The sequence below is a fragment of the Capra hircus genome, chromosome 2 (assembly GCF_001704415.2).
Source record: "Capra hircus breed San Clemente chromosome 2, ASM170441v1, whole genome shotgun sequence".
NCBI lineage: Eukaryota > Metazoa > Chordata > Mammalia > Artiodactyla > Bovidae > Capra > Capra hircus.
This window is the reverse complement of record NC_030809.1, coordinates 15,292,382-15,317,116: the sequence shown is the minus strand read 5'-3', so window position 1 is coordinate 15,317,116 and position 24,735 is coordinate 15,292,382. Positions and strand designations below refer to the sequence as shown.

General features: G+C 54.0%; 1 protein-coding gene across 3 annotated transcripts in view; it reads right to left on the bottom strand.

Annotated features, from left to right (window-relative positions):
- The window catches only part of ZNF362 (zinc finger protein 362), a 40,052-nt gene extending 15,654 nt beyond the window's left edge, over positions 1–24,398 (bottom strand). Inside the window, exons 1-6 of one of the 3 annotated variants that reach the window (XM_018058099.1) lie at positions 24,237–24,398; positions 10,408–10,532; positions 5,027–5,090; positions 4,607–4,853; positions 950–1,271; positions 63–287 (exon numbers count right to left, since the gene is read on the bottom strand). In XM_018058099.1, the coding sequence (XP_017913588.1) occupies positions 63–287; positions 950–1,271; positions 4,607–4,853; positions 5,027–5,090; positions 10,408–10,445 (896 nt within the window). In that variant the 5' untranslated portion in view covers positions 10,446–10,532; positions 24,237–24,398. Of the gene's footprint in view, positions 1–62; positions 288–949; positions 1,272–4,606; positions 4,854–5,026; positions 5,091–10,407; positions 10,533–11,550; positions 14,898–24,236 lie in introns of those variants that run through there. The other 2 variants (XM_018058101.1, XM_018058107.1) reach the window with 2 other exon arrangements.

Sequence of the window (24,735 nt, the reverse complement as noted above, 5' to 3'; positions counted from 1 at the left end):
CACTTAGAGAAGGGCCGAGCTGAAGCCAGCTGCAGCGGGGCAGCCCCAGGCTGGCCACTCACCTGGTGTGCTGTTGGAGGTGGGAGAGCTGTCGGAAGGACTTGTCACAGTAGGAGCAGTGGTAGGGCTTGACGCCTAGGTGGATGCGCAGGTGCTGGGCCAGGTAGGAGGCGTTGGCAAAGGACTTGGAGCAGTGCGGGCACTTGTGGGGCTTGGCCTCTGTGTGCGACTTGGAGTGGATCTGCATCTCGGACTTGGTGAAGAAGGTCAGCGGGCATACCTTACACCTGCGGGCAAGAGGCAGCTTCACCCTGGGAAGATCCCTCCGACCGATGCCTGGAGAGCTGAGGGGAGGCCCTCTGTGTCAGAGACCCTGCACCAGGGCCAGAGCTTTGGGAGGAGGGTCCGGGGTGGGGGGATACAGGCAGGCCCCCAGCCTGGACATCCTCCCCCCGAGGCCCACTGACACCAGGCTGGGAAGCAGGCTTCCACCTCACCCGGAAGGCCTGCCTGCTGGGCCCTGGCTCTGGGAGAGGGGCTCCAACACTCGGTGAGTTCTCTGCCCTGGCTGTAGACACTTTATAATCATCTGGGGAGCTTTCTGAAATGGCTCATCCCAGGCCCTCCATATGCCTCCCCTCGACAAGTTAAATCAGAATTTCTGGAGGTACCGCCCTGGCACTGGCATTTCTGAAAAGCTCTCCAGGTGATTCTAACATTGAGGGTTGACAATATTGCTTGAACAGAGAAGGAAATAGACTATCAAAATCCCAGGCTGTGGGATTTTGGGTGGGAGGTGTCAGGAGACCCCACCCCTCTGGACCACATCCTCCACCTTCCAGCCCCTGGGCCCCCTCTTTGCAATCCCCCACTGCTAGGCTCCGGAGGCAGCCCTGAGGCACCAGCTTCTGTCCCAAGCCCGCTGGACCCCTCCCACCAAGACCCCCACCTGTATGTCTTGCCCTCCTTGGCAGTCTCTCCCGAGGCCAGGATGGGGTAGGGGACTACGAGGACAGGCGGCCCCCCTGGGTTCTCCGCCTTGATCTTTTTCCGGCCGCGCTCGGACTTGGGGGGGCCAAGCAGGCCATGGCCCTGGATTGTCTTGATGGAGTCCAGGAGGGGGGGGCTGGTGATCCCTGAGATGAGGGTGGGGGACGAGGCGATGAGGCGGCTCTGGCTGGTGGTGGTGGGTGTGGACGGGCTGCTGGTACCCGTGCCCGCGCTCGACTCCGACGTGCTCACAGCTGGGGTCCGGGAGGAGATTCCCAGACCTGTGAAGACACGGGGGTGGGGACAGGGGTGAGGGGCAGCCAGAGGCCAGGTCAGCCCCCGCCACCCAGCTGTGTGTCTCTGAGAGGTCGCCAGCCTTTCTGAGCCTCCCCTTCCCTTTGCAGAGTTTTACTCAGGGGTCAATAAATGAGAGCCGCGTAAGATTCTTTAGCTACCTAAGGACTGTTGTTGTTTAGTCACTAAGCTGTGCCTGACTCTTTTGCAACCCCGTGATCTATAGCCCGCCAGGCTCCTCTGTCCATGGGATTTCCCAGGCAAGCATACTGGAGTGGGTTGTCATTTTCCTCTCCAGGGGATCTTTCCCACCCAGAGATGGAATTCCGTCTCCTGCATTGGCAAGTGGATTCTTTACCACTGAGCCACCAGGGAAGCCCATCTGAAGACTACATGAGTCTGATTATCTATAACAGGGGCACTTTGGAAATCAGCCCGACAAAGAACAGACAAGCAAAAAACTCTGAAGCACAAAGATGTTCACTACTACGTCATTTATAACAGCAAAAATCAGAGGCAACTGAAATATGCAATACTAGGGAAGGTTTCAATAAATTGTGATTAATTTTCTCTACTGAACATCAACTGCCCGATAAAAAGGAGACTGTTCGTAAAATTTAAAAAAAAAAATTAAGGCACAGAAAAAGTTAAGTAGGAGATGGAGATACACCAACGTGTGATATGGATGGTGGAACTGCGGTAATTTTAAAACAGTTTTTTTGGCTTAACTTTCTGATTCTTTGACAATGAACTTTTTCTTTTCTTTTTTTAAGTTCTGTATTAACAGTTATTCTTTTAAAAACAAAGGGACTAGAAACATTTATAACATCAAGAAAAGTACACCAAAAAATGAAAATATCTATCATACAGTTAAAACTACACTTTAAAAAAAAAAGAACCCAAAACTTGTGCACTGGAAAAGATCATATCCGGAGCTGACACAGGTATTTGACATGTGTGTCATACATGCTGGGAGTGTAAGCTTATCAACCTTAATAATAAAGGGTGCTTTACCAACAGCCAGTGAAACTTCAAATGTGTATAACTTTTGACAAAGCAATTCTAATTCTAGAAATTGCCCATAAAGAGATATCTATTTGCACATAAGGACAAAGATCTGTGTACTTGGACCTTCCAAACTAAACGATGATCAGACGAAACTGGACACAGTTTGCTTATCCTCAGGAGGGACTGTGTAAAGAGATGCGGTTCACCACAAGATGAAGAACAGGGAAACCACGAAGACAACACAGACACGAGTGACGGGGAAAGAAGGCCAAACTGTGCTCTCAGGTGAGAGAGCCCCCGACTCAAAAAATACCCACATCCCAACGGCATACGCACACACAGACAACGTGTGCGTGTGTGAAAGCACAGGGATAGATCCGAAAAGAGACACACCAAACGAAACTGGGTGTAAACTGTGCTTCTCTCTAGGGAGGGCAAAGAATTTGTTGGTAAAAGGAGATTTTCATACGTTATCTGCTTCCATATTATTTGAATCTTTTACCTGGTGAATTCATCCATTTTTTACATCTGTGATTGAAGGATAAAATAAAATAAATACAGAGAAAACATATGAAAATGCTAACAATAGTAGGATAAGGGTTAATTTTTCTCCTTTCAGCTTGTCTGCAATTTCTATATTTTCTATAATGACTATGAATTACCTTTATAATAAAAATGCACTGAATTTGTTTATGATAAAATGTTGAGTAGGAGAAGAAAGTTAAAGGCATGGGTATAGCCTTACCACAAACTCAGCAAAACACACCCCCTGCACATTAAAAAACAAACAAAAACGATGGAAAAAGAAGGAAATGGACTAAAGGCTCTCTAAGCTGCTGGGTTACAAGCTGGGGATTATGAGTGATTTTTTTTTTTCTCAGTTTCTCTTTTTTTTCCAAATTTCCCTTAATATGCTTATATTACTTTTTTAATATTACTTTTATAATGAAAAAATAAATTTAATAAGGTCATAATAAGGAGGGAATGTGCAGAGGGTGGCTGGAGGAGGCCTGGATAGGGAGGCTCATGGGGCCCCAAGATTCTTGAGTATCTCTGAGAGGGAGGCGGGAGACGCATCTGGCTGGTGGCAGGGGCCAGCCCAAGGAGGAACAATGGCCCAGTTACAGTGGCCACTGGGAAAAGTCTGTCCAGCAGGCTGAGGTGGGCACCAGGCAGCCCAGCCCCATAATATTGCCTAGGATGTCTTCCCAGCCCACAGCCTCAATCTATGCAGGACTGGGCTCACAGTCAGTCCCCTACCCCGCTCCTCCTATGATTCCATCTCACTGGCAATGCCTGGGTGTCCCTGGTGCCCATCCTCCCACTCCTCACTCCTTCATCCAGCCCAGCACCCAGCCCTGTGGGCTCTTCCTCCTCAGCATCCCTCAGTTCTTTTCCCTTCTCTCCATCCTCTCTGCCGCTGCCTGGCCCAGGCCACCACCCTCTCCTGCAGCTCTCCCTGCCTCCATGCCAGTCTCCCACCAAGCCAAGTCTCCACCTCACAGCCAGAGACCCAGCTCTCTAACCTCACCTACTTCCACGGGCTCCCACTGCCTGAAGGTAAAAATCCAAACTGCCCAAGTGGCCCACGGGGTCCTTCACAATCTGGTGCCTCAGCAGAGCCCCGGCAGAGCGACAGGGTTCACGCCTGGGCTCTGGAACCACACTGCCTGTCTCGGCCGTTTACTGGCTGTGAAACTGGGCCGCAGTTCGCTCATCTGCTGAATGGAGACGTTAGGGTGAACCACAGGAAGCTGCTGTTTTTTGTACTTCAGTCTATAAAAGGCAGCCACCTCACCGAACGGGCTGGGAGTGAACACTGATGAACACAAATGCTCACCTGGAGTTAGCTGCCACGTGATGGTGATGAGTTTCATCACCCTTTGGTCTTCCCCACCTGGACGCTGTCCTGCTCTTGCTTTAGACACACATCCTCACTTTGCACGTGCTGCTGTTTCCCCTAGTCAACCACCAACTCTTCCTCGCATGGGGACCCACCCAAGGAAGTCTTCCCTCACCCTTCAATCCCCCGCACAAGTCTGGTTAGGGTTCTCCTCTGGATTCCAGAAATTCGCTGGAATTGGCTTCCTTGAAATTCCTGACTTGGCTTCCTTGACGGGCAAGCAACCCAACCTCGGCCCCCTCTGGCTGGCTTGGTATAGCAGGTCAACAAGATAGAGGACCGCAAGTCTGGAAGCTCCACCCCCGTCCCAGGCCCTGCCTGCCCCGCCCCGCTGCGGGCGGCATGACCACGCCCCTCCCAGGTAGTCCCCGCCCAGTCTTCACCAGCCCCGCCCACCCGGCCCCTTCGTACCTGTGACCGTGCTGGTGGCCGGCCGCGCGTGCAGCGCCACGTCGGGCTGCGGCACAGCCTGCGGGTGCAGGCCCGGCACCTGCTGCAGCTTGGGCAGCGACATGACCGCTTGGCTGCTCTCGGCCGGCGCCGGTGGCACGAGCAGCGGCTGCTGCGACGAGGCCGACGTAGGCGGCAGGTGAGGCGGCCGGATCTTCTCCGCCATCAGCTGCTCCTTGATCTTGTTAATCAGGACCAGGTTGTCCAGCTGCGGGAGGGAGCGGAGAGGGACTGAGAGGGCTTGGGCCGTACCCGGCCCCGGCCCCGGGCCGCCAGGCCACCCTTGAACCCCTCGTCCCGCAGGCAGCAGCTAAAGCCTGGCGCAAACCCAAGCAGCTCCGAGAAGGGGAGGGCGGCAGGAGGGGCGACGCTTCCTCTTACCTGGCTAGGCATGGTGGGAGGAGGGGGCCAGAAGTAGGGGTTGTTAAATCGAGGCTCGGCCATCCTGCGGGGAGAGAGCGACTGTCACAGGGAAGAGGGCCCTCCCCATCGGCCAAGGGTGAGCTCCCATCAGCTATGCCCGCTCAAGTCGGGGCCAGTGTCTGGGATCCCTGCCCCCGTGGGTCCCTCACCCCACAGCAGAGCAGGACATCCCGCAGACCCAGAGAACCACACCTCCAGGCTGAAGCTCTGGAATTCAGCGTTTCCCACAGTGGGCCCGAGAGAGAAAGGTCCTATCCTAAACAGAGCACCCCCCAGCTCACCCCTCCCAAATCACCCTGATGCCAGTGGACTAATCCCTGCCCCCCCACAGACTCTAGGCTGCAGAGCCAACCCCATGGATTAGACACACAAGTCTGCTGCCCAGGGACAAACTGAGGAGTCCTGGGGCAACCTTGTCAATGGCCGCAGAGCAGAGGCAACTGCCCCTCCCTGACCCCTGCCCTTCTGACCCACAGAACACAGCCGCCAACTTGGGTCACCAGGTTACAGCCTCTGTGTGTGAAGGGCAATTTGGCAGGATGATTTATGGGGACTCAAATGATTACAGTATTTTTTGACCCAGGGAACTGTACCTCTGGAAAGTTCTCAAGAAACAAACATGGCCAGGTACAACATTGTGCTTATAAGGATGTGTCAGAACACTGTACTTAAGAGGGGAATGAAGAGGCCTGAGGCTTGGGACCCTTCAGTAGAAGGATGGGACAATTTGTCTGGTGGCCCTCACCTCTGGCAAGTTCCTGTGCAGTGAGAAGGGCTTTGCAACCAGGGCACTATGAAGGGTGGGCCTTCAAAGCTATCTTTGTCTTTCAAAGGATTCATGTCTTCCTGTGGCCCTACAGTAAGTCAAGAAGTGACGTACAGAGACTGCTGGACAGGGGTATTCCATGAAGTCTCGCTCCCTATCAAATTTCTCTTCTTTATCTGTCCCTTACAGAAAGCACTAAACTAAATGCCTACTGGTATTGGTCGCTTACATGGAACTGCTTCTTTTGACAGGCAAGGCTGAAATGAAGTGTCTTTAACCTTTTTTTCCTGGCTCTACAAGCGGGAGAAGCCCTACTGGAATTGCAGGCAGAGAGTTTCAGGAAAAAAAAACCCTCTGTAAGGATACAACCTAATCTCAACGCTTTAAGAAAGATCGTTTATATAAATTATTGCTTGTGATCTTTACTTGAGGAGTTGTCACAGGAGCTATTATCCCACTTTTTGGTGAAGAAACTGAGGCTTGGAGAGAGGGGAAGAGACCTGTCCAAGACCACAGGGCTAGGGTGCCAAGAGTCAAGACTAGACATCAGATTTGCTCAAGTTGCTTCCTCTGGGGAATGTGTTTTGCAAACCCTAGTCCTTGGTGGAACAAATATCCACATGCATATGACTCAATACCTGTGTATAAAAGTCTTGCCTCTCACTCCCAGCCTGGGGGTCGGATTGGGTCTGAGTCTGGCCAGCTGGGAATCAGAGTGCCCTCCTCTTGGGTGGCCAGGCAGCTCTAAAAGCCTTCCTGTTTCCACCACGCACAAACACCAAGCTGCCCTTCTTTCCACCCATCCAACCCAGCCCATCCCTCACAACCCAATACCAGCACTTCCTGCCTGGAGTTCTCCCTGACTGCTCCAGGTCCCTCAACACAGTAAAACCAGTGAGGAGGCTGCCATTTACTAAGTACCCACCTTGTGCCAGGCACACTGACACTAAAAGGCAGGTACATTCCTTATCCCCACTTTACAACTGAAGTTCAAAGAGGTAGAGTGACTTGGTCAAGGTCACACAGCAAGTAAGCAGTGAGCTGAGATCCCCACTCTGATCTGCCAGACTCCCAACATCCAGCTCATCAGTCCCTCCAGCTGTTCGGAGGAAGGACAAAGCATCCTGACTAGGACTGTGGACAGGTCCTGTTAGGATGGCATGGTACCCACTAGCCTTCCATTCAGAAGTCTCAGACCTGTCCCTCCCCTGCTGTTGTCCACGGGGGAAAATGTGCAGTCATCTGAGCTGTAGAGCCAGGGTAGGGAGGCTCCAGGGCTGAGGGAAAGGGGAGCTGGGGAGCTGCCTCAGAGAGGACTGGGAATTGAAGACACCTGTCTCATTCAACTTGGCATCATCAGTGCCTAGGCCCAAAGGTGATCAACAATGTGAGTTGCGGGATAGAATGAATAAATGAAGGAATAAATAATCAGACTCATTTTAAAGGCAATCCCACACAATTATCCACCACTGTTGACGGTGTACAACACCCTCTGTATCCAGCAGCATTCTCACCAGAGCCCTAGGAAGCTGGGAAGATCTGCACCCCCATTTCGCAGAGGAGGAAGCTAGGCCACCACCAGGGAAGCACTTGCTCCTGGCCACACAGATGGGGAAACAGAAGGAAGCACTGCCCTGCAGTGTTGGGCATCGGCAATCTGAACCTCCGTTTTTCTCATCTGTAAAATGGGATTGACACAGGCCCCTATGCCTCTTTCCTGCCCTGGCCCAGCGCTCTGCCCACTGTACCCAACCGTTCCTTGGACTGGTCCAGGGGAGCTGTCCTCTCCTCCTCTTGAGTTCAACGCCAATTCCAGGCTTCCCAAAGCCCCTCACTGGTCAGGGAGGTAGGGGGTCCCATAGCTGGGATAGAGCATCCTCTCTGCCACTTATCAGATGCCTGATCAGGGAGGGAACCACCCCTAACCCTGGACAGGGAGCAGGGTCTGCCCTGGGTCATGGAATCTGATCCACACAGCGCTCACTCCTCTGTGTCCTTCTCGGGCTGGGCTTAAGGAACTCCATGACTGGGTCAGTGCTCCAGATCCTGGTGTACATCTACCTGTGTTAGCGAAGGCGGGCAGGGGGAGGGGTGGATTTTCTGAGCCCTTATTGAGGGGTCCGGCTCATTGCTAGAGGTGCATCAAGAACATCTCACATGAGCCCCTCAACAAACCTTCGAGGTGAGTGTGCATCTGTGCAGTCCTAGGACCTGCAAGACAGGGTGGGAAGGTGGCTGGGGCCAAGCTAAGCCACGCAGACCTGTGTTGAGAGAGATTTTAAGCAGGAGAGAAGTGGCTAGATATCTGCTTAGGACAGGTGTATAAGGCAGAAGGGCATCCAGGTGGAGGCAACAGTTTGAGCAGACATGGAGCAGGTTTGGGACAGTGAGCAGCTACCCACTAACACCAAAGAGAGCTGGAGAGTGGTGAAGTGGGGAGAGACAGAGGCCAGCCAGCAGCATCCTGAAGGCTGAGCTAGCGGTTGGGAAGGAATGCTGGCTGTGAGGAGGCATCAGGGAGTGTGCTGGGCGGGGCAGCCAGGTAGCTCAGAGGACCAAGGTCAGCGGGAGGAGCCTGAGGACAGCACCGGGGGACAGAAGAACCGGGGGCAGAGGAGGCTGAGTGTCCAGGCCAGACGGGCAGAGGAGACATGCTGGCAACTGGGCAGGACATACAGACTGGGCTTCAGAGCTCCAGAAGGAGCCAAGACTCGGGGTGGTGGGCCCCAAGATACACAGCCCTGATCCTTGCAGTAGGGCGAGCAAGGTGTCATTTTATTTTTCTTGCTCAAAAAGGTGAAAAAAGTCAGATGGGTCAATGAAACATCTTGTAGAGCCACCTGCCTGCCCATCTACCCATCCATTGGCTCTGGATACATCCTCTGGGCCAAACTGGGGACTGGTGCTGGGAATCAAAGGCAAAGAGAAGAGCCCTGTCCTCTGGGGGCCCCGAGCCAAGTGGAGGAAGCAGACACTTATTTTTCTTCTGTGAAAAAAAAAGAATTTTGGCCTATGAGACCTGCCACATGCCACCAGGGACCTCCATGTGGTCAAAGCCAATGGGCCACCTCCCAGTCCTATCCTTCATGGCCTCCCAGCCACCCTGACCCTTGGAGATCAGTGCTATGAGCCCTGGGTTCCACATCTTCTCACTCTCTTTCCCAGCTTGCACCTCCACAGCCTAGGCTTCTCAGGGTGAGCGGGAGCCTCCTCCTTCCACCAGCCCCAGTCCCTGGATGGTCCATCCACTCCAGGACTTCAAATACCAGAAAATCCCCAGGTCTCCACCCCTAGACCTGGCTGCCCCCTAGAGCTCCAGGACCACTTTCCAGTTATCTCCCTGACCTCTCATGGGCTGTTCAGTTTGGACTTGGCCTTCCCCTGGGATACGTAACCCTCTAGGCATCCCCTCTGAGTAGGGCATCCCAACCTGCCCAGGTGCTCCTGCCACGGACCCTGACCTCCCCCTTCCCAGCTCAGACCCACCACCAGCCACGTCCCCAGGATTCTATTTCCAAACTCTCTCAGATCCACTGTATCCTCTTCACAAGTCCTAGCTACTGTCCCCTCACCTGGACCATGGAACAACCTGCCTTAGTTGGAGCCCAGGGCACCCAGGTTCAAATCTTGGCTCCAAAACACTAGCTGTGTGATCTTGGGCAAGTCACTTATTCTTACCCCCCAAGTCAGGGATGAGCAGCCCAGAGCTCAGGATGCAAAGAAAAGATCAGAGAGGACTTTCCAGCAGAGGTGATATGTGCTTTGGGTCTTAAAGGATGAGTGGAAGTTAGCCAGGCAAAGAAGGAGTGGGGAACATTGCTGGTGGAAGCAGCAGTCTTAACAAAAGTCCAAGGTGAGAAACAGCATGGTGTGGGAGGGTAGCTAAAGTGATCAGTGTGGACGTGAGACAGGACGTGAGGCTGGAGCCATTGGCCACAGCTAGACCTAGAAAGGCAGTTCCTGAATTTGAGGCCTGGGGTCTAGACTTGAAGAAGGTGGGTAATGGGACAGAATCTGTGGTTTAGAAAGGCCCCTCTGCCTGCTGAGCGTAGGTGGGACTGGAGAAGCTAGGAGAGGCAGCAGTGGGAGGGAACCGGTTGAAGGTCCCCAGGAAATAGAACGGAGGTGAGAGGCAGGAGCTACCCTGGGCCAGGGAGGAGAATGACCAAGAAGGCCTGGCTATTTTTTAGAGCTGGAGACCAAGGAAGCATGCAGGTTGCCCCCCAGCACCACGGTGTGGCCTGGGAGGTCCCCTGGATACCAACACAGACAGACAGAGTCACAGGAACATGCAGGCAGACAGACAGCACCAAACTCTGACAGACACAGATCTGTGATCCCAAACATCAACAGATGGGGACACGGCAACTCCCGTGAGCGGGACCCCACAACCTCCAGGACAGAGTCACAGGTGGATGCTATGACAGGAGGGTGGGAGCACAAAGCCCCCAAGCAGACCCAGAGGGAGGCGGTGAGGGGCACTCAGGGGAGTTGGGATGAACACGATGCCTTAGTCACCCAAAGAACAAACCCCTCATTGACAGGTTTCAACCTGGAATCACAGGCTCCTTACCTAGAGTGTCCTTTCCCACTTGGTGAACTTCTACTCATCCTTCAAGACCCAGCTCAAGTGTTCCCTCTTCTACGGAGCTTTCCCTGAACCCCCAGTCAGTCACTCCTCTGTGTTCCCAACAGCACCTTGTATATGGGAATAACAATAACAGTAATAATAAAAATGGCAGCTACTATTGATTTCAACACCTACTAAGTGCCAGGCACTGTGCTGAGTATGTTGCACGCATCACGTCACCGTGAGATATGCGCCTAACAGAAGAGGAAACTGCAGCTCAGAGAGGTCGACCAATCTGCCCAAAGTCACACAGCTAGCAAGTGATGGAGGTAGGACGCCACCCAGATCTGCAGGAGTGCAGGGGTGATCACATTCTGGCGCAGTCATGTTTCCCTGGGTGACCTCCCCACCAGACTGAGCTCTGTACACAGGTAGAGCTCAGTTCCCTTCTGCCATTCCAGCATCTGGTCCAAGGTGGTCTCAGAAACTCTTTGCAGAATGAGAAAGTACAATATCAACCATCTTTTCCTGAACTCTTACAGTAGGGCAAGAAAGGTGTCAGGGCATTTTATAGCCATTATTTCACTGTTGCAATAGACCCATTGTATGTATGAGAAAACTGAGGTCCAGAGAGGTTAAGTAACTTGCCTGAGGTCACAGAGCTGGGCATGGATGGCAAACCAAGTCAGTCCATCATGCTTTCCCAGGAGAGTGGCCCCTGAGGGCAGCCTAGCAAGCTCCACAAAGGGGAACTAGGGGCAGGGGAAGGGTTACACCTGGTGCCAGGCCCTCCCACCTGGGGAGGTTCAGGCCTACACAAACAGTTGCAAAGAAAAAGGGGCAGCCCAAGGGGAAGGTGATTAGCTTTGCCCACTGCAGAACAGAGGGTATATTTAAGCAACTTTTGTCCTACCCACCCCATCCCTGGGCCAGCCCAGATACGTTAAAAAATGAGATTTGCCCAGACCCCATGGCCACCAGGGAACTAGCTCCCAACAAGCAAATGGGAGAGAGCAGGACCCAAAACTGTCCAGATACTATGATTACAAAGAGGCAAAAATAAAAACCTGCGTCAGAAAAAGCAAGCTGCGGGGAACCACGCCCAGAGGGAGGCTGGCAGTGCTGGGGGAGGCGGCTGGAACTAACCTGGTTTTTTTGTCTTTGTTTCTCTGATTTCCAAATACTCTGCAATGTTGTTGCTTTTATAATGAAAACAATAAATTTATTCTTTAAAAAAGGAGAGAAAGAAAGTGGTTGGTAACCGGGGGGAGGGGTGGAGCAACATACAAGGGTCTGGAGGCAGCGGGGAGCAGGCAGGATCAGGGTCAGTGGTGGTGGGCGCTCAGCTGATAGTCACATGCTGAATCCCACACAGGCCCCATCCTCCAGGCACACAGGACGGGGTGGGTCCTGGCAGGTGTTGGCCAGGATCCATCCAGGAGTATTTCTACCACCTTCCTTGCCCTGGTCCTGGCCCCCTTCTGCTCTGGCCTCAGCTATTCCAAGAGCCTCCTCTGAGGGACCCTCACCTCTACGCACGCCTCCCATTCTGTTCTCCTATTGCAGTCCCTCTGCTATTTCTAAAATACAAATCAGATCACAACATTCCCCTCGTGAGAATATTTAATGGCTCCCTCGTTCCTTCCAGACCAGGTCTGGATTCCTGAGGCCTTCCGTGACTGGCCTCTGCTGACCTCTTTGGCCTCACTGGCTCTTTCCACCTTCCGCTCTGAACAGCCAGACCGAGGACTTCCCCAGTGCTCCACTTCCCTTCTCACTTCCTCACCTCTCCCTGGAACTCTCTGCATTCCCCCATTTCACTGGTTAACTAAAACTAATTCCTTAGGCCCCAGTTTAAAGGCCACTTCCTCCTGGAAGCCTTCCGGGACTGCGAGGCTATGTTGGGCGCCCCTCTTCTCTGTTCCCTCTGTGCCTTGCATTTCCATCATCAGACACTTGCCATTCCATCTTCTGTCTGTTTTCTCATCCATCTCTGCAGTTGGACATGCTCTCTGTCAGGGCACAATAGAGGCTGAGTCATTTACCTTTAAGCCAAAAAGTACCTGATAAATGTTTGAAAGAATGAATAGTCTAAGCAGAGGGAACTGAAAGTGTCATGGCCCAGAGGAAAGTCCCCTCCCCCTCCTCTGAGTCCCCGCCACCCACTCTGGCACTATGTTGTCCCCTGTGTTTAACTCTTCCCTATTTCCTGTATCTTAAGCCCTATCTTCCTAATTGATCTAAGAAGAGATTGTGTGCTGTAGACTAGCAGACCCAAAAAAGTTATTAACAGCTAATAAACATAGAAATGGTTCTGCTTCCCTAGCAGCGAAAATTAAATGAGCTTCACATGTTAAAATAGCAAAAAGCAATAAGAACATGGTAATGCTCAGTGCTGGTGAGGGTATGGTGAAATTGGCACTCTCCTGCATTATTTCTGGGAGTGTAAATTGGAAGTCATTTCTGAAAACAATCTGGCAATAATGTGTCAGGAGCTCTATAAAAACGTTCAAACTTCCTGGTCTAGCGATCCTATTCTTGGTCATCTGTCCCCAGAAAATACCCCAAATATAGACCAAGGTTTATGCACAAAGCTGTTTGCTTCAGTGGTTTTTTGTTTGTTTGTTTTCAGAACAGTAGCAAAAACCTGGAGCAGCCAAAATTTTAAACAGGGGGATGGCTCTGTAAATCATGTTACACAGTGACACAGTCTATAGTCGTTGATAATGGCCAATGTTTACTGGCATTGTAATGACTCATTTTACATTCATATCGACCTCACAAAGATCTGAGGCACAGAGAAATTAGGTAACTTGCCCGAAGTTATGCAGTGTGTGGGTGATTTGAACTCAGAAACTCCGAAGCTCATGCTCTCCACCCTGACACTAGATCCATTAGAAAGGATTAAAACCACCGTGCAGTCATTTAGAAAACACTCGTGATACAACAATAATGGGGGTGGGGGGAGAGTTTTAAATTATTTGTATAGATAGAGCAATGCCATCTATATAAAAACCAGGTGCTGGAAGAAAAGACCAAAATACTAGCATTGGTGTGTGGGGACAGAAATGGGGTAGGTTTGGGTTTACTTCATTTCTCTATTCTTGACTTTTCTGCAGTGTGGCTACATGACTTTTTAAGGAATATTTTTAATAACACTAACAGTTCAGCCAGCTTTGGCCAAGCAAGACACCCCAGCCCCCGCCTATGGCCCCATTAGGACTCTGGCCTCAGGCCCTGCAGGTTTACCCAGGAGACCTGAACTCAGAGAGGGCCAGGAGCTTGTTCAAAGTCCCACAACAGCCCTCGAGCCCCATCCCAGACCCAAGCCAGGAGTGCAGTCAGAAAGGGATTCCCCTTTCCTATCCGGGGACTTTGGGAGCCAAAGTCAGACAAAGGAAAGCCTGTCCACTTTCTCACTCACTCTCCTGTGTAAAATCCTTATTGGGTTGCCATAACTTTGGGAACACAGTTCAAACTCTCCAGGGTGGCCCAGAGGCCTTTGTTAAGGAGGCCTTGCTGGTCACATGCATCCGGACAGATACATCCCAACAGCATCCCTCCCTCCAGCCTCACTACACCACTCTCAGGTTCCCAAAACAAACTGCTCTCGTGCCACCGTGCCTTTGCACAGGCTCTGCCCTTCCATGTGGGGGCCATCACCCAGCGGGAACCTTGTCAGATACCCATCAACCATCAAGAGTTAAGTGAGGTGTCACCGCCTAGAGGAAACCTTCCTGATCACCACCCCCGTCCTAGGCTCTATTTGCAGCCTCTCCCCTGAGCTCTTGCAGTGTCCTAGGCTCCTCCTTCACTGCAACCAAAGCACTGATCCCACTACCCTTCAACTGCCTGGTGACTTATCTGCCCGAGCCCCTAGGTGGCTGTGAGCTTCCCAAGATCAGGGCTTGGGTCTGGTTCTTGGCTGAGCAACCTCCTGGACAACCCTATACTGGGACTCAGCAGCACAGCCCACTAACGCTCTTCCTTCAGGTCTCAGCTGAAGGTTACTCTCTGACCCTCTCCTGTTACACACACCCCATGGCCCTTTACACTTCCCCTCCCCTGCCTCTGTATCTTGGCTCTAAACATCCTGCTCTCCACCGCTGCTACCCTTGAACACAGGGTTGAGAGCCTGCCACAACCCCAGAGCCTTGCACCAGACGCACAGTAGGTGCTCAAGTGCCTAGTTCACCCTAGCTGCTCGACAGATGTTCACTGAAGAAACACATGGGAGGAGGGGGTGGGTCTATGTGGGTCTCAAAGATGGGGACGTTTGCCAGGAAAGCGAGAGAGCAAAGGGAGAGCATTCCAGGCAGAAACCACGGATGCAAAGACATGGGAAAAGCTGCTTGCTTCTTAGGACAGCAATGTGTTCTCAAATATGTCCCCTGTCCCAGAGAGGGGGCTTCCCCAGTGGTTCAGTGGTAAAGAATCTGCCTGCAATGCAGGAGATCCAGGTTTGATCCCTGGGTCAGGAAGATCCCGGGAAATGACAACCCACTCTAGTATGTATGCCTGCAGAATCCCATGGACAGAGGAACCTGGCAGGCTACAGCCCATAGAGTCACAGAGTTGAACACAACTGAAGTGACTCAGCACACAGGCACGCCCCAGAGGGGCAACAAGGTACTGCTGGGTAGGGCTGGGCTAGGGCTAGGGGTGCTCCTGAGAAGATGAGCTCATCCCACTGAGGGATGAACAAAGACTGCATGACGGTGGAACTTACTGTTGGAGGGAAGGGAAGATGTCAAGAGAGATGCCAAGGAAGGGCAGGCTGGGTGGGAAGAACTGTATGTGCAAAGGCCCTGAGGCAGGAAAGCACACGGCATCATGTTGGTCTGGTGTGAGCCCAGTTTGGGCTTCTCGTGGGCTTCCCAGGTGGCGCAGTGGTAAAGAATCCACCTGCCAATGCACGATGCAGGAGGCACAGGTTCAATCTTGGGTCAGGAAGATCCCCTGGAGGAGGAAGTGGCAATCCACTCCAGCATTCTTGCTTGGAAAACCCCACGGAGAAAGGAGCCTGGAGAACTACAGTCATAGGGTCCACAAGAGCCCAGTGTAGGAATTCGCAGGGGAAGGGGCAGCCAGGGCAATTCACAAAGGGCCAGAGTTCCAGGCTTAGACACTTAGATGAAAGGCCACATGGGATCATGTTCAGGGGTCCCTGAGCTGAGAAAGGCCATGGTCAAGGTTTTCAGTAGACGGGTCATCATGGGGCTAGGAGGATGGCCTGCATGGACAAGGAGTTGGTCTAGGAGAGAGAAGCTGAAGTTTCCTGTCTTCCCAGCACCTTGAGACCCTATTCCCACGACCCCTCTGCCCTCCATATGCCCCTACTCTACACAGCCCAGAGTCCCGAGTCCCAGCTGCTGCACCCCACCCCATCCCCAAGACCCAGGCCAGCCTCAGAAACTTGCTCCTGGGAACTTCCTGTGAGGAACTAGGCTCCCGAGGGTCCTGGATCCAATTAGGCTGGGTTTCCGCAGCCCTGTGGGGCTGGGAAGGGCTGTTTTCATTGTGAGGCTGGGGCTGATCAGAGCGGAAGGGGGCTGCTGTCTGCGCCCTGGTCAGTGGGAGCCGGGATGCTGTGCCCTCCCCTCCCAGTTCCCCCTCTCCCACTATCGGCCACCCAGACACCCAGGGTGGTAATCCTCTCTGGGAGCCCTAGCGTCTCTGCCAGGGAACGGGCCGTGACTGCCTTCTCAGGGCTGAGAGGACATTCCGCAGGCTTTGAACCCATGCCCTCCTCTGCTGCCATGTCCCCTGGGGACCCCTAGCTCCTATCCCCAGCGGGAACTCCTTCTGCCAGTGTGAAATGACCATAATCATAAGTCACTGAGCGCTTCTCCCATCCCAGGCACTGTTCGGTGCTTTATAAGCATTTCTCACTCAGGCTCCTAATGACCCCTGTGAGGTGGATGCTGTGAACATTTTGAAATATAACACACATTCAGGAAGATGCCTGGAACAAAAATGAGCAACTCCATGACTTACTACAAAGCCCACGTCCAGGGTGCCCCAAAACCCCCACCCATGTCTATTCAACTGCAGTCCCCCACACCCCACAAAGATTCCACCCTGCTGGATTCTAAGGCAATCTCTCCCTTGCCTGCCTGGGTTCACGAATGAGACTTGGAGAGGATGTAACCTGCCAACCATGCAGCTGTTGGGGGCAGAGGGAACCCCTTCTGTCCACTCGCTGTGTGACCTTTAGCAAGTCCATTTCCTCTCTGGGCCTTTGTTCCTTCCTTTATAAAACAAAGAGATGCAACTAAACCACAGCCTGGGTTCTTGGACCCTCTGAGGGGCAATGTGGCCACTGAGTATTGGAAGTACAGATTCTGGAACAAGACAAGGTCAAAGCCACAGATACTGTAACCAAACTAGGATGATAACGGTGTCTCCTCAGCATCGCTGTGAGGATCTGATGAGTTAATAGGTATAACGTCTTTAGAACAGAACCTGCTCCGTGGTACGGATTCCGTGGTGGCTGCTACCATTTTGCTATGAGGTTCTCCAAGGCACATGGGAGCCTTTCCTAGCCTTCTGAAGACTCCTGGAAATGGGACCAACCAGAGATGTCAACTGGGCTGGGGGCAGGGGGCAGGGGGCAGGGGGCGGGGTGCAGTTTCTCAGGACCCACGGGGCTGCCCGGTGGCCTGGGAGAGAGTCAAGTCTGGGATTAGCTCAGCGCAAGAGCCAGCTGCTGAACCCCAGCTGCGGCCTGGCCCCCAGGAGCTTTCTAGATAGGTCTTTGGGGGTCCCAGGCCGGGAACCCCCGGCAGGCGATCAGAGCCTGTACTGGGACTGTATCTCAGGACCCCTGGGGGGCAGCCTATGGGGCAGGAAAGACGGGGCCCAAGACTGGCGTGGCAGCCTGCAAAGTGGGCCCTGAGCAGGGCAAAGCACCAAAGGGAGGGCTGGGCTGATCAGAGAGAGGGATGGGGTGGGTCTGGTCTGGACATGTGGGTGGGAGGGTCAAGGCCATGGAAGACCCAGCACAAGCCCCGACAGAGGCCCACCTCCCCCAGGTCTCAGGGCCACCACCCTCTCCGTGGTCCTTCACTTCCCACCTCGGGGTCTTCACCCCAGCTCTTCCCTCTGCCTGGAATGCCCTCACCTGGAAAACTTCAAGCCAGATCACTTCATCCCTGAAGCACCTCTCCCCTCTACACACCATCATCGTCACTGGTTACAGTAAATGCAAAAGTACCAAGCTATATGGCAGCCCTCGTCGTAGGAAAGTCGTTCCTTTCCAGCAGGTACGAAAGTCTGTAATCACATCCTCAGCTGTGTTTGCCTCAAGTCTCCAGACCAGGGCGGGGACGACATCGGTCCCCCCCACCGGTGTCCCCAGCATCAAGCAGGGGGCCTGGTACACAGTAAGTGCTCGAGAAGCATTGCTGAGTGAGGGCGGGAGGTCCAGGCAGGCTGCAAGCAGGTCTGGGTGGGGCATGGGCACACGTGAGTGCACAGGTGTGCGGGAGGGATCCTGTGTAAGGCCAAAGGATGTAAGGCCAGTGGAAGATGCACTGACGTGTAAACACAGCATGCACATGAGTGTGGAAGGCCCCGAGCAGGGGCAGCAGGCGGCTGTGCATTGGTTCCTGGGAGGCACATGTGGGTATGTGACTACCACGTGTGATCCGTGGGTTGCAGGAGTGCACGCATGTATATCACGTGTGTGGACACTCTAGCGGACTTGTCTTCTGAATGCCCAGCTCCTACAGGCCCAGCTCAGGGCATCTCTGGTAGTGTTTCTGAAATAGCAGGGCAGCCCCTCAAACTGGCACAAGTCGGGTAGCGGAGGTAGGGTCAAAGGTGGATGTGGAAGGACTGGGGGTGTGAATATGTGTGTGCGTGATGTCTGGGGTGTGTCCACCCCAACCAGGTGCCCCCTGCATTGAATCCCAGAAGTTAAAATGGCTAGACTATCCCCTCAAGGAGCATAAAGCCTATGCTCAAAGCTCACAGATGGATTCAAATGGTGAGGACTGCCCCCACGGACATTCTGCCATATGGATGAGGCAGGGACAAGGCAGGATGCTGTGGGCCCCACAGCCAAATCCCCAGGCCTCCCCCACACACCTTAACACTCAACACACCACTCAGCCCCCTCCCCAAATCCTTACCAGCTTCCAGAGTCTGACCACAGTCCTGGCAGTAGGAAGCTGAACCCACAACCCCCAACACACTTCCACGCCACCCACCTCTCAATCCCACCCAAGTCCAGGAGGGGTGCTGGGCTCTCCGCAGCCCTGTGCGTTGGGGAGCACTCCCACCAAGGTGGAGATAAGGAGGGCGGTGTGACAGAGGGAGCAGCTCCCCTACCAGGGCTGTTGCTGCCTTTGACCCCAAGACACATACTGTGGCAGCCAAGTGACACCTGGGGAGAGGAAAGCCTACCAGGAAGGCATCCAGAGGGATGGGTGGCCCTGGACAAGGCCCATGCCTCTCCTTTCCTGCTGCAGTCTCCCCAGTGGACAGGCTGAGGTTTGGCTGGCTAACTGTGACGTCTGCCTCTCTTCAATTAACATGTGACTTTAGATCGAGTGGTTCTCCAAGAACTGGGTACACATGGGGCTACATGGAGACGTCAGTGTCCTGTTGCCCTAAGTACACCAAGCCTGCCCAATACCCTGGACCAGGGCCAAGCACAGTGCTACAGGCACAGGAGGGGCTCGGGAGGCATGTATGCTTGGTGCCAGGTCACACATACAACACCAGGCATGGGGTGGCCTGCACCCAGGGAGCTCACAACCCAGTGGGGAGAAAGAAGCTCCTGAAGTCACAAAACCACAAGGTCAAAAGCACTGGGAAACCATACCGCTACCATTACTTCCCAAGCGTCATTCACAGGGTGGGAGCAGCACTTTGCCCTCTGTAAAGACGATCTTTCCAGATATGACGACGGTCTGACAAAGGGAGGCTGAGGGGCCTGGTCAGGAGGGAACTCCCCATCACTCTAGCGGAGATCAGAGGCCCTCTTGTCAAGGATGTGGGAAGGGGGTTCCCGCTCTGTGAAGGGGTCGGGTGAGTTTGGGCTTCCCCTCAGCAGCTGTGGGGTTCTAAGGTGGAGTCCTGGAGTGCTGGGTTCCAGTCACACAATGCACCTGATGAGCTCTGTGGACTTGGCCAAGTTACCTCATGTCTCTGTGCCTCCGTTTCCTTAGCTGTAAAATGGGCGTGATGACAATGAGGATTAAGCATGTCCATGTTTACAAAGCCTTTTGGAACATGGCCTGACACAAAGTGACACTCGGGGCCACTAAATAAATAAGGCAGTGAAGAGCCTCTACGTAAGGGTCTAAACCCCAGATCTAGGCTTCCCTGGTGGCTCAGTGCTAAAGAGTCCTCCTGTGATACAAGGTTTGGGTTCGATCCCTAGGTCGGGAAGATCCCCTGGAGAAGGAAATAGCAACCCACTCCAGTATTCTTGCCTGGAGAATCCCATGGACAGAGGGGCCCGGGGGGCTGCAGTCCACAGGGTCGCAAAGAAGTGGATAAAACTCAGCGACTAGACAGCAACAAAAAACCCCAGATTTGATCAAATGTGGACTCCAGTGCCAAAGGTTCTGAGTCAGAAAGCTTCTCAGATGCCAAGTTCTGAGATTGGAAGAGACTGGGATTCTTAGATCCTGTGATTTAATCATCTCATTATTTCCTGACAACAGCCTGGAGCCTCCCAGGGGAGAGGAGGGCAGAGAGCTCGGTGTCACTTCATCTCCCAGGAGCTGCCCCACTGCAGGGTTTCTGCCACACCTGGGCTCCCCGGCATCTCCTCACCTCCATCCAAGCCACGGCCACCCCACACTAGACCCACCTGCCCACTCGCCTGCATGGGGTTTAAGCACCTGCCAGCTGTGCAGACAGGTAAGAAGTACAAATAAATAAATACAGAAAGAAGTTTCAGATACTGGTAAGAGCTGCAAGGGATGATGTGCCCATGAGTGACAGTGGTAAGCTATTACAGAGCAGGTGGCCAGGGAAGCCCCAGCTGAGTCAAAACCGGTGAAACAAGAAGGCGCCAGCCATGCAGGCATTCTAGGTTCGGGTGGATGTGCAAAGGCCCTGCCAATAGGCTTTGTAAATTCGAGCTGCAGAAAGAAAGCTGGTGTGGCTGAACGTGGTGAGACTGGGAGACAGGGAGCTGAGATGGAGGAGCGGGCAGGCCCAGACCATAAAGGGCCTTGTGTGATGTCCTCGGTCACGTCCAACTCTTTGTGACCCCAAGGATTGTAGCCTGCCAGGCTTCCCTGTCTATGGAAGTCTGCAGGCAAGGATACTGGAGTAGGTTGCCATTTCCTCCTCCAGGGGATCTTCCTGACCCAGGGACTGAACCTGTGTCTCTTGAGTCTCCTGCATTGCAGACAGATTCTTAACCACTGCACCACTTGGGAGGCTCATACAGGGCCTTTTAGGCCCCGAAAGGACATTGGGTTTTCGGTCTTTGAAATGCTTAGGAAATATGAGAAGAGTTTCAGCAGGGGAATGACAAGGTTAGGGTTTTCAGGGTCCCCAGATCATTGGACTCATTCTGAAACCATAATGGTTTTCAAAATCAAGGCAGGGCCTGAATTGGTAATCAACAATCCTTCTTGATACACACCAAGCTCCTATCACGTGCCTGGCCAGGGCAGGGAGAGGCTGCAGACACTCTTGCGGTGGTTCCCACAAGCCATGAGTCACAGAGATTACCCCATTTTAAAGATCAAGAAGTAGAGGCTCGGAGAGGAGAAGAATGTGCCCAAAGTCATACAAGCCATATACCACACTGTAAAAAAAAAAAAAAAAAAAAGCACCTTGGTCCCAGCACCCAGATTCACCATCACAAGAGTATTTTCAAGCCTCTACTTCTCAGAGACCTTCCCTGGGAACTCATGCGGTGCCCACAAATACTGCCTGAGCTAGTGCTTTCTGCACCCTACTGGCTTTGGAGCTCTTGAAGACTGTATTTGTATATCACATGGCTGTCCAACCCGGACTAGATAAGCTGGGGATTGAATGGATGGATGGACAGATGGACGGGCAGATGAATGACTACTGAAATGACTAACCAATAAATTAACAAATGTACAATGAAAGAATGAAGGAATAATCTAGCAAACTAATGAACTAATGGATGGAGATGAAGGAAAAGAAGGGAGGGAGGGAGAAAAGGAGGAAGGGACTCACTGTACAGAAGGGCAGGGACGTATCTGCCCAGGGAAGGGCTGGAGATAGACTAGTGTTGGCCATTATAACGCCCCTGGCCCCAGCAACCAACTACAACCAGCAACTGTCCTGGGCCCAGTGGAGTCTGGCAACTAGGTAGAGTGGTGTCCCTCTCCCTCTGAGTGTCTCACAGAGAAAAGAAGACAGGAGACCATGGCTCTGCTCATGGGACCCAAATTGCTGGGTGACTTCAAGCCAGTGGCTTCCCCTCTCTGAGCCCAGATGACCTCTCCGGGCCTTACCAGCTCTGATAGTCTTAAGGGGACAGGTTTCTACATTGTTTTTTTGTTTGTTTGTTTGTTTTTTTACACAGTCACTGAGGTCAGTAGATGAATCTGAAAGATCAAAAACCAGAAGTTAGGAAAGACACCTATCCACAAGTACCAAAATCTACCCAGGAAAAGGCTCCCTGGACAAGGAATTAAGAAGCCTGAGTTTAAGCCCTCCTCTGCCACTGCTCAACCTCTCCAAGCCTCAGTTTCCTAAGTTTTAAAATGGAGTTAAGTATCCTCACCTTGACAGTTTCACCCAAATGAGTTTCTGGGAGAACCTGATGTGACAACGGCCATGCTCTACACCCAGGCAGGATTATGATGGTGGGGACAGGGGGATGAGTGAAGGCAGACATGCTCTTCCATCCCAGTCCAGTTCTGTCCAAAACGACTCTTCCAGGACTCAACCCCCACCTCCCCTGCCACCCTGCCAACAGAGAACAGTGGAGAGAGCCCAGACGTGAAAACCTGAACATCTCTGTCTCAGATCTAACTGGCAGTATGACTTTGGGCAAGTCACTTCTCTCTGGACTTCAGTTTCTCCATCTGAAAAATGCCTAGCTTAGTTCCCCTCTGGCTCAGACATACCAAATTCTGCAGCCCTGAATCCCTAAGTCTCAGCCTTCAGCCCCTGGCTCTGCCTGAATTCAGCTCACCCTGCCCGGTGGGGCCAGAACACAGGAGTGACTAGAGGGGTCTTGCCTCCAGGAGACCTTGGGGCAGGGGTTAGACAGGCTTAGGGTCCTAGGACAGACAGACTTTTCCAGAAGGGCAAGACCAGGCCCAGCCTGCCCAGGCGCCTTGGACAGCACCAGCCACACCAGACCTTGTAGACCTTGAGAACACTTCTGTAGCCTGAAAGCCAGCAAGTCCTGACCTGTCCAGAGAGATGCTCCAGGAACTTCACCCAAGTCTAAACTGCCTTCAACGGGGAGCCTCCAGGATGCAGGGCAGAGGCGGTAAGAGCACACCACAGGGAAGAGGCTCAGACCACCCCCACTACCAGACAAACTCTCCTGCCCCTCCCCTCAGACAGGACCCACTGGGGCTGCCTGCCTGCCCCCAGCCAAACAGCCAACCACCTGAGGGCATTCACCCAGATGCCACCTACCAGGGCCAGGAGGCCCACCAGGGGAAGGGGCTCTCCAGCAGGAGCCACCCCAGCACGGAGGGCAAGATTTCCGCCTACAATAGGGCCCTGGCCACCCATGAAGGAGACAGGCCCACCCCCACCCCCACCCCCCACAGAGCTCACTGCTCTGAGGGTTGCACACTGCTCCAGGGCACGGTGGCAGACAGCAGGATTATTTCCTCATGCCAAGGGTCTTAGCTGGAAACCGGGGGCCCACTCAGACCTCCTACTGCCAACCCTTTCCTCCAAATTTGAGAATACAGCTCCTTGCAATGCCTCTTCCAAAAGACATTTCCTGGTCCCCGAAACCCCCATCCCCAACCTTCCACAATCCCCCCCGCAGCTAAGTGGAAATAGGCAGTTAACTTTTTCCAAAAATCCCGCAAAGGCGGCTGGCTGGGGGGGAGAAATGCGCCCCGAGATCCTTTCGCGGCATTTCACCGCCTTCCAAAAAAAAAAAAAAAGCTTAAAAAAAAAAAAGAAAACTTTCGGAGTTAACTTTAAATTCCCAAACCTCCCCCCAAATCGCCCAGCGGCTTCCTTTTTTTTTTTCTTTAAAGCGCAATTGCATTGTGTCTCACCTCCCCGAAAGGCTCGCGGCTCTCGCCAAAGAAAAGGAAAAAAGCCAACCCTTCGGGTGCCCCCTCTGCTTCCAGCCGCCTCTCCCACATTCTCAGACAGTTTTATTAAAATTTTCAGACAAAAGAAAAACAAAAATGGCAGCCTGGCTTATTTTTAAAACAGGACAGGGACGCCATATTCTGCAGATCTGCAAAAAAAGGGAGAAATCCGGCACTGGCCGCTCCACCGGGCCGCCTGCAAAGTGCGCGAACCGCGCCGTTTGCAATCCGTTTATTTGCATTAAGCCCCATGAATCATTGTTTACCGGAGAATTGCAGCAGGTTTGAATAGCCCGGCTTAAGAAAACACACACACGCGCGCACACCACACACACACACACACACACGCACACTCGGAGAACAGACCAGACACGCCGCCGGAGACACTTCCTACCCCGCGCGCCGCTGCCGCCGCCGCCGCTCCGGGCCGGGCCCGAGGCGCAGGCGGCCCCGGGCCCTCGGAGTGCCCCGGCCCGCGCTGACAGCGCCCGCGCCCCGGCCGGCCCCCCGCCCGCAACTCGGCGCAACTTTCCCGCGGGCGAGTGCCCGCCGCCGCCGGGCCCGCTCCCCGCGCCCCGGGCCCGCACGGACCTGGCTGTGCTGGCGGCGGCTCCGGGACGCGGCCGCAGCCCCGCGCCCGGCGGCCCGAGCAGGGCCGGGCTGGGGCTCCGGCTCCGGGCTCCGGCTCCGGCTCGGTGCGGAGCCGCGCGCAAACCTTCCGGGTCGCCTGCTGTTCACTTCTGGGTTCTGCAAGCGCCGAGGCGGCGGCGGCGGCGGCGGGAGGCTGGGTCTGCAGCGCCGCGCGGCCCCCCGTGCGCTCGGCGAGCCCCCGCGCCAGGCGCCCGGCTCCGGGGGGGCCGCGTCGGGCCCCCGCCTCTCCAGCTGCGCAGCCCGTCCGGCCCCGGGGGCTCCCGCGAGTGGGCAGCGCCGGGCTCCGGCGACGGCGCGCGAGGGGAGGGGGCCGGGCGGGGGGCGGGGGCGGGCCGCGCGCTGGGGGCCCCGCTCGGGCCCCGGGGCCTCGTCTCGAGCTCGCCGCCGCCGCCGCCGCCTCGCAAAGTTGAGCGGCGCCCCCCGCCCGCGCCGCGCCGGA